This window comes from Macadamia integrifolia, chromosome 7 (genome assembly GCF_013358625.1).
Source record: "Macadamia integrifolia cultivar HAES 741 chromosome 7, SCU_Mint_v3, whole genome shotgun sequence".
In the NCBI taxonomy this organism is placed as follows: Eukaryota; Viridiplantae; Streptophyta; class Magnoliopsida; order Proteales; family Proteaceae; genus Macadamia; species Macadamia integrifolia.
This window is the reverse complement of record NC_056563.1, coordinates 5,959,936-5,969,004: the sequence shown is the minus strand read 5'-3', so window position 1 is coordinate 5,969,004 and position 9,069 is coordinate 5,959,936. Positions and strand designations below refer to the sequence as shown.

The 9,069-nt window shown below is 37.6% G+C and overlaps 1 protein-coding gene and 1 long non-coding RNA gene across 5 annotated transcripts; one reads left to right on the top strand and one right to left on the bottom strand.

The window, feature by feature from the left end:
* Positions 1-1,669: 1,669 nt before the first annotated feature.
* Positions 1,670-6,416, bottom strand: LOC122083468. Of its 4 annotated transcripts, XM_042651288.1 has the most exons (6): positions 6,081-6,416; positions 5,819-5,943; positions 5,447-5,727; positions 4,983-5,032; positions 4,834-4,886; positions 1,670-2,333 (listed from the first exon to the last, which is right to left on the bottom strand). In XM_042651288.1, the coding sequence occupies exons 3-6, from the start codon at positions 5,683-5,685 to the stop codon at positions 2,142-2,144; spliced, it is 534 nt and encodes a 177-aa protein (XP_042507222.1). In that variant the 5' UTR covers positions 5,686-5,727; positions 5,819-5,943; positions 6,081-6,416; the 3' UTR covers positions 1,670-2,141. The 4 variants fall into 4 exon arrangements, with proteins under 4 accessions (XP_042507222.1, XP_042507220.1, XP_042507219.1 ...); XM_042651286.1 differs by lacking the exon at positions 5,819-5,943 and having other exon boundaries at positions 6,081-6,415; XM_042651285.1 differs by lacking the exon at positions 5,819-5,943 and having other exon boundaries at positions 5,447-5,705; positions 6,081-6,415.
* Positions 6,417-6,721: 305 nt separating this feature from the next.
* Positions 6,722-7,768, top strand: LOC122083467. Its single transcript, XR_006141657.1, has 2 exons — positions 6,722-7,106; positions 7,510-7,768. It is a non-coding gene; the product is annotated as an uncharacterized LOC122083467 (long non-coding RNA).
* The last annotated feature ends 1,301 nt before the right edge of the window (positions 7,769-9,069 follow it).

Genomic DNA, 9,069 nt, shown 5'->3' with positions numbered 1-9,069 from the left:
TAAAGTTCAATATAGAATTATCTACAACAAAAATATGAAAAAAAATTAGTGTTAATATCAACTAGATGGAGCTCAATTTCATATATGTCAGACATTGTTGGCCGATCCATAGCTTCATGGAATCGGATTGTTTTTTCTTCTGGTAAACATATTTTGTATTTTTTAAACTAAGAAAATATTGTAATATTTCAAAAAGGCAAAAGGTTTTATGCACATTCATGCACCATGCATGACCATGCACAATCATGCACACAACCGTTGGTGCACGACCATGTATAAATTATTTCCCCTTAAAAAAAAATAAGAGAAAATAAATATTTTGTTTAAGTTTGAAAAATTAAGAAATAATTTCAGTCTGTTTTGAAGAGCATGAGTCTTATTATATTGTAACATACTTTCTTTTGTTGTAGTAGGCCAATATTGTTTTTCAAAAAATAATGAAAAATTATTTTTAACTAAGAGAAAAATATATGAGTTAGAGGAAATAATAAGTAAGACCATTTGACTTGTTTGCTTACCTTTTCTTCCTGTTAGTACGAAAATAATGTATACAATAGGGTTCGACGTATACTGCCAACCACGAGTGTAAATTCAAACTACCACTTTACATGACCTTTCTTGCAATCTAAAAAATTACATATGTTTATATAGGCTAAAATTAGGTTTCTTGAAGTATTGTGGCTTAATGACTGTCCCAACCCCCCCCCCCCCCCAAAAAAAAGTGTCAATTCAGACAGTCCCTTTTAATTTTACATATGTGTAAGAACCTATCAATGTAAATGTTATTCGGAAAATTTAGAAACCATAGACTAATTTCAGCCAACCATTAGATCAGTATTCTCAAAAGATTTAACCTATAAAACCTTTCTTTGGAAATTTAACGAAATTGGAATAATTCACCTCTCATTAATTAAGGAATAAATTTTATTTTACTTTATTTTCTTTTTTGATAGGTCAGAGGGAAGGGAAGGTGTGAACCGAAGAGACTTGAATATCCGATTTTGATAATTAAATTCTATTAGATTAATATATTAGATTGAAGGAGTTTTCAGCAATCACCAATTAAATTTGCAATCACCAAGGTAGGCCCAAGCATTGTAGTTGTAATAGATTTTGAATGATGTCCAAAGTTGCATTTATCCATGTGTAATAAAATGTGTACGAATGAAGGCTCTGGCTACCACAGCAGGTAAAGAGCCTTTTGGGGTTTTATATTTCCAATTCCACAAAAAAGAGACAAGATCTGTGGAGGAATATCCAACAGACATGTTTACCATGTCATCAGTCCATGTGGCACATCCACCAGCAGGACAAGTCATGTTCTGTTTCGAGTAACTGATAACAGATATTTATCCACTGCAAAGGGATACCCATGTTTGGGGTTGTGAGGTTTCTGTAGAACTTTTGCACCAGAACACCCAAAAAAAACATGGTTAATATGGACTAGCAATCCACCAGTGATCAAAGATTGTACAGAACAAATGCTCTAACCAAACAAGCACCACCATCCAACCATGCCATGTCTGTGTTAGTATTTGAAGTGGCTGAATAAAAGCACTAAAGATAATTCTCTGTTTGCTGATGTTTCATGCAAGACCCCTTCTGGACAATGGGAGGAAAAAAAGGGGGGGGGGGGTGGGCCTGATCCTTTGGTTACTGCCAAGGAACATTGAAGGGAAAAAACACCATTGATAAGAATCTTAACCAGTGCTTTGGTTCCAAAACTTGTACAGTCAAAATATTATAGCCCAAATCTCAAGACATCCTTTGAGCCTAGTAATCCAATGGATTCACACGGCAATATTCAGAGTACAAAAACAGGACTCAAGTCAACATGTTTGGGGGGGGGGGGGTATGACTTTTGGTTGATCAATACCTTTTTTTCCAATTAAATCAAGTGATGAAACCCAAGCATGTTCAAGACCAATATTACCTCAGCTCCTGTGAAGCTCCTCCATTAACAGATTTTTATTTCCCTTTCTGATTCTTTGTGAGGTATCAAGAGCTGGATCTGACACATGCATTCTCTCTTGGCTTCAATCTGGTTTGGATTTTCTACTGCTGCTTCACACGAGTGCTGTCTTCTGATTTATTTTGGGGGCTTGAGCCAACAGCTGCATGATGCTCTCTCACGGTGGTGATCATTTCTCATTGCCACTTGACAGTTTCTTTGTTTCAACAGCAATCTCCTTTACTGTCTCTTCTAATGCATCCAGTCTGACTTTCACCTTCAACAGCTCTGGATCAGAGCCAACTTCTTCCTTTTCTTCTGTGGCCTTCAACTCCATCTCCTTTGCTTTTTCTTCCTCCTGCTTCTTTTTGAGTTCCACTTCCTGAGATAAATGATAAAAGCAAGGAATTAAGCATAAATGGATCTAAACACCACCACCCCACCCCCCCAAAAAAAAAAAAAAAAAAAGGAACATCGAAATTGTACCATTACATGAAGTCTTTGGTTTAACTGTGGAAGCTTAAATACAACCTTTATATTTTGTTGAATTTTGGAAACATTACAATATAAAATTTAAACTCAACAAATAGTGACCACAATCATAAAATATATTTATTACCAATGCAGCATACGTGCAATTATGCAACCAGCCACATGCACCTATGGCACCCAAACCAGGGACTTGTTTATGGATATAATCGTTGTAGAAAACCTATACAATAATAAAAAAGATGGGTAACCATGGCCTGATTCTGCCACATGGAGGATCAGGTGGGGTGTGGACATATAGATCCCAACGTCCCTCTTCACAACCCAAGTTTCAGCCCAATCGAAGTTTACCATGTGGCAAAACAGAAATCAAGAACACATTGAGGGTATTTGGATATGCACAGGAGGATATGACAATAGAAAGGAGGATAGAGGTTGAAATTTGACTAGTGTCGAAGTTAAGCAATTCCTTGTATATCCAATGGAGATATACGCCCCTTGTTCACATGTCAAGTTTCAGCCCAATCAATGTTTACCACCTGGCAAAACAGAATTCAGGACTACAAGAGGATGAGTGGGACTACAGTGGGGTGCATGGATATAAATGGGAGGATAATTTGAGGATGATATATGACATGTGACCAAGCTAGGAAATTCCCTGAATATCCAATGCTAAGATTTGCTACATCATTCCACCATATGGCTGATGTAGATCAAAGCATGAAGAAGAGGAGGATCAGAATAGAATTCAAAAAAAAAAGGATGGGGGGGGGGGGGGGGGGGAGGACTGTTCACAAATTATTGTAATGTGAACAGTGATTTGGGTTCATATTTTTCTACTTTCTTGCTGATTTGGGGGTACTGTTCACAAACTACTGTTCATGCGAACAGTGATTTGGGTTCATATTTTCCTACTTTATTGCTGATTTAGTTTAGTTTAGTTTCTATTTTCATCACCTTCTATTTTGAGGCTCCATTCTAAAGCCCTATATAATGTAACAAACCCAAGGGGTCTCCCCACCATTTAATGAGATGAATACAAGCTTGCTTTGTGCAAACAATGTCCTGAGAGAGGCTGCATCTGAGAGAGTCCTTGTTAGGAAAGATGCCTAGGCTAAATAGCCACCTATCCCCATGCCCCTTCTACCCATCGATTTCCTATATTCTTCCCTCCTTGTTTTATATTTTTTGTGCATGCTGAAGCTAGCCGAGACCTCTGTTTGGACTGCTGATCATCACAAATATTCCCACCAATTAACCTGTAGTTGATGTTGATTAATTGCTGCTGATTATAGGAGGATCTCTTACCTGCCATACTGGTTTTGAATTTTCCTGCTGAGACATTGGAAGCCTTGGATCTCCCAGGTCTGCCATCAAAATTGGCTCATATTTTGAGGATCAGATCCCCTCACCAGGGGCCACACTCAATTGAGAGATTGGGCCTGTTCTGGTCCCTGGTTTGAGAAATATCAGAAATCTCTCTAATAGTGGCCTAAATCAAGAATTGGATAATTTCAGACACCAGTCATCAGTTTGATCTGAAGCTTGGAGGACTGATTTTCCCCTACATGAACTCCATTCGATCCTGTTATGGTGCAATTCTACTGGTTGTGTTGTCTATTCCTTTTGACAATTAAATCTGAGTTTATCTTCTATTTTTTGACCTGCGATGGTACTGTTTTAGCTACTGTTGGATGACCTATTGGGCAGGGGTTAAGTTTGATATATGTTGAGTACTGTAGGGTGTTGTGGGAATTATTTTAACCTACCGTTATGTGTTATTGAGTTCATATGCATTAAGGCCTGACATCAGTACCTTGTTTAGGCTGTTAGTGATCCTGTTAGGAGTTACGAAGTTTGTGTCCCACCTTTACATTAGTAGGACCATTGTTACAGTTTAGTTGTAACCAAGGCAGGCTACACTAAGCACAACCCATAAAAGTAAAGCCCTCAATGAATATGCATGGAGATTTACATGTTAAGCCACAAGGGATATAGATGTCGCAACAATAATGGATGACATTTTGTTCTCAATGGTAATAATTGATTGTCTTATCTTTCATGGAACTAGTTTTTTTAAAACTTAAATCCTGAGCCAGAATCACAACAGCTGTTGGCTTAGTTAAAATATCTCCCCAGAAAAGGTGGCATTGTATAGGTTTCTTAAATGAATGGCTTAAACTGGTGGACCATATAAGGATCTTAAGAGGAGAATGCCTTCCTTTTTTACATGATTAACAGTAATTTTTATGCATGTTGTAAGAACAAATGCTGTTATAAAACCAAAAAGAAAAGGGTAAAAAAAAACACCTAGATGAGGAAAAACATTAGGGCACAATAACATGCAAACAATATCCAGAATGTCACTACTAGGAAAGATAAAATTACATTACCGTCTCCATCTTTCTGATCTCATAGCGAGCATACTGAGCCACCAAAAATACAGCTGTTACAGGACATAAAAATTTCAGATTGCAGTGCTAAAGATGGAACTTTGAAGTATGTAAAATGGTCAATAATAAGCTAGAAAAATTGAGAATACCCAATGAAGGCATGCAGGCAAAGAAGAGCTGTACTAGATGAAAATCAAGCCTGACAATGGGAGAAAAGCCAATTAGAATATTTTTCAAAAACTGCAATTAAGAACCAAACCAAGCTAGCGTGGACAAAGAATTTAAGTTCATAAATAAATACGGAATTATTAACCTTTTTTTTTTCCAATGATATTCCACTCCCTTGGATTCTCCTGATCTTCTTAAATTACATAGATGCAAAGACAAAACAGAAGCCAAAGAGCTAGCTAATATGATTTCTGTCTTGCACTTGCAAGGAACTGATAATTTGATTACAATTGATGCTGATTCTCTATTAATTTATTCAGATTCTCTGAGCATTAAAAATATTACAAACCATAAACCCTGATAAAATGATACACATATGAACCAAATTAAAGCCGACAAAGAATTATAATAACAGAAGGATGGTTACAAACTGAAGTATCAGTACCCAAACTTCTTCTTCTTGGGGGGTGTGGTGAAAAGAATCTTAGCAGCAGTCATGAAATCCAGTTTCTCTAATTGGCGGTACACATCGTTATCCCTTATTGTAGCATCCTTGTTGCTGTTTTCATTGTTGTTTCCTTTTGAGACAATGGAATTGTTGGAGCAGAGAGGCCTGGGATGGACGAGGCGTGCTCCCCCTAAAACTCGGCAAAGATCTGCTCCCACACGAAATGTTCTACCCATCTTCTTTCAACATTTCTGTACTGCACATGATATGCGTACACTCTTCACATTCAAGAAAAGAAGAAATCAAGGTTTAAACAACCACATGTTGCAGAAAGTAAAGCAATCCAACACATAACGGTTTATAGATTACTTTGAAACACGGAACAAAACGGTGATGGTGTAAGTGAAGGAGAAAAAGGAACATGGAGATTTAGAGATTTATCACAGGTTCATGCATTTATCTGCTTTTATTTTTCCCCTTTTGGGCTCCTACGCCTTTCGGGTGAGTCAAGAGAGAAAAGAAAGCAACCGTCATTACTGAAATTCAACCTGAAAGGAAGAAACTACAAAAAAAATCCACTCAAGTAGTACTGAGAGTCGTTTCATTATAATAGATAATTGATGGATCGTACCTGTAGCCGTAAGGCCGAGACTCTGAGACTCAAAGGTCGACTGCGAAGAATGATGAGAAGAGAAACCTCGAAAAACCCTATAGGCGAGTCGTCGTCCTCCTCCTTGTTGAGAACTCGAGAGATTGTAGCTTCAAAAGACCTTCAAATTTCAGAGAGGGAGAGAGAGAGAGAGAGAGAGAGAGAGTCAAAAGGGCTGAGCATCAAAACCAAACCGAAACATTATGGTTCGTTTTTTGTTTTAACCATTTAAACCATATATGTTTGTTTTGATTTAAAATGGGAGAGGAATAGGCACACCATCCGTGTGCCAGTAGGGGCGAGAGATGGGGTATCATTTAGGAGGCAAGTCATTTCAAAGGCAGAACAAAGAGATAGACACAGTGGACTATAGTTTACACTACGGGCCCGTTTGGTATGGTTCTAAAAAAACGTTTCTAGCGTTTTTTTGTTCTATTGGAGTCAAAAAACGCAAAAAACCGTTTGGTGGGATTATGCTATGTTTCGGTTTTTTTGAAACGAAAGTTGAGAAAAAAACGAAAAATGACGGAAAAGTCGGAACTCCAAAAAGGAGTTCCGTGAGTTTAGTTTCGTTTCAAAACCCTTATTTTCGTTTCAAAACCCTTATTTTCCAAACCATCGTTCCCGACTGCTCGAGCGGCTGGAACTCCTCTTCTTCTCCCTTCATTCTCTCTGAACTCAGATAGCAATGGCAGCTCGGTTGGAGGTAACTCCTTTTCTGCTCTCTTCTTCACTGTGAACTCCGATATCGATATTCTGACCGCCAGGAGGTAACTGCTCATCTTCTCTCTTCTTCTCTCTGAACTCCGATAGGGATCTTGTGAACGGCTGGAGGTTAACTCCTCTTCTTCTCCCTTCTTCTCTCTGAACTTTCATTTTCGAAAAATCAATCGTACTGCAAATTTCACATTTCTGTTTCCCTTACTCATCTCCTGCTCTCTTTTCTCTCAAATTGTCTGCAAACATTTTAGTTGCGAGATTTTGGTAGCAGGCGCAAGAACAGTAAAGGTTCGATTCCATCTCTGTGGATGAGGCTCTGTTGATTTATACAAACTATGAAGATATTGATTTTATTACTGTATCTGTCTCTGTGGACATGTCTCTGTTGGTTTTTTTTTTTTTTTTTTCATTGCATCTCATATTTTCAATTAACTAAGATGGGACTTGCTAAGCCTGGAGCTAAGCTGAGTCACTTGATTTTAGTAGTAGTCATCTATTTCTTAGCTCATTGACTGGATTGATCAACCAGAATAGGTCAAGAGTCTCACTTTGATTTTTGAAATCAGAAAACTAGAACAAGAGAATAGTATTCAGAAAGATAATAGAATATATGGTTCAAGATCTGTTAGTTCATTACCTTGAGATGTCATGGTATAGAAGAGACATTAACTATTCTTGCTCAATTGGACAGCTGAAGGAGTGGAAGCTGCACAAGTTTGTATGATTGCTTGTGGACTTTATGAGCAGATCAAATTTTCATCTTGAATCTCAAAGACTCATTACAGAGAAAAGGACTTTCAAGAGATCTTTCTACTTACATTAGTCCATAGCAAGAAAAAGTAGCAAGGTAAGACAGACCTCCTCTTGTTCTTCATATTGCTTTTTTTTTGACAGAGTGAGGGATCCAGCTTTCACCTTTAGGGAGAAAGATATTTTTAAGTTCCTACTTAGCATCACTTGTGAATTGTAGATTCATTTGCTAAACATTTATCATTAGAAAATTGAAACTATCATAGTCTGATGTTATTCTGACTAGATGTGACAGTGAAAGTGCAACTAAGCTTGCAGAGAATCCTGTGTTTCATGCTAGGACAAAACATGTTGAGGTGCAATGTCATTTTATTAGAGAGAGTTCTGAAGATGGAAATTAAGTTAGTGCCAATTGGAACAGATGATCAATAACGGTCATCTGAAGATCTGGTCTGTAGAAAGTGGTTAGTTGTTGCTTTTATCTAGGAGATTAGTTTACTTAGTAGTCTATAAATTGTAAATTTAGCTGTCTTTATTTATCGAATAATATTAGGTAGATGTCTCTGTTATCTAATAAAAGAAGCTTGGCTGGGTTGCTCTTATTGGTTTTGGCATTTTTTTAACATTGACATGGAGATGATCCACGCAAAGAGAAATGTCCTCTAACAAACCATTCTTGATAGCAATCCAATCTGGAATGGAAAAACATGTATCTTGAGGAACTTTGTAAGACATGGAGCACCCAAACCAGCACACCTTTAAAAAGGGGCAATGCAAAATGATGTGATCTGTTGTTTCAGCAAGAGCTCCACATCTGAAACATTGCTGGTCAAAGGGAAGTTGTCATCAAGCAAAGCCCTCCCCTGAAGCTAGACCTCCAAACTGCATCAGAATCAAAAACCTATCTACTTGCGAAAAAAATCCTATCTACTTGAGCAGGAAGAAGATGGCCGAGTGGCTTCTTTTTCATCTCTTCTGTTACAAAAGTAAATGGTAGGCAGATTTCACTGTGTACCTCCCGTGTTTTTCAGCTCCCCATACAAGATAGTCCAGTGAAGGATTTTTTAGGAAAAGATTCAGTGAAGACTAGTGTGATGGATATCAGACCCTAGAATATCATTCCCGAAAAGCCCCTCTATGTTGTGAAATTTCGATCTGAAATCAAATCTGGTTTTGAAGTTAACATCTCCTCTGATTTCAGTAAAATCATTTTAATTTTCAAGCTGCTGCTTCAAGTAATTGATTGTTGGGTTTCAAAGGGATGTGGATTAGCAATCTGGTCCTAAAGTTTAAGTTTGATTGGTGCTCTCTTAAGAGAGTTCTCTCAATCGAAATCAAATCTGCTTGTGATGCAAGGACAGGTTGAAGATAAACAACTTCTGGTATTTGCTTGCAAGGACAAATCTTGGTTATTTCCATAAAAGCCTCTCTTCCCTAAATTCTTTCCAAAATTATCCCATTCTCGTTTTGATAACATGGTATTTCCTTTAGATAAAAGCAT

Coding starts and splice junctions, on each gene's coding strand:
- LOC122083468 (XM_042651288.1), bottom strand. CDS start 5,685: ATGGGTAGAACATTTCGTGTGGGAGCAGATCTTTGCCGAGTTTTAGGG. Junction 5,033..5,446: donor CCCAAGAAGAAGAAGTTTGG/GTACTGATACTT, acceptor TCCCATTGTCAG/GCTTGATTTTCATCTAGTAC. Junction 2,334..4,833: donor AGATCAGAAAGATGGAGACG/GTAATGTAATTT, acceptor CATTTATCTCAG/GAAGTGGAACTCAAAAAGAA.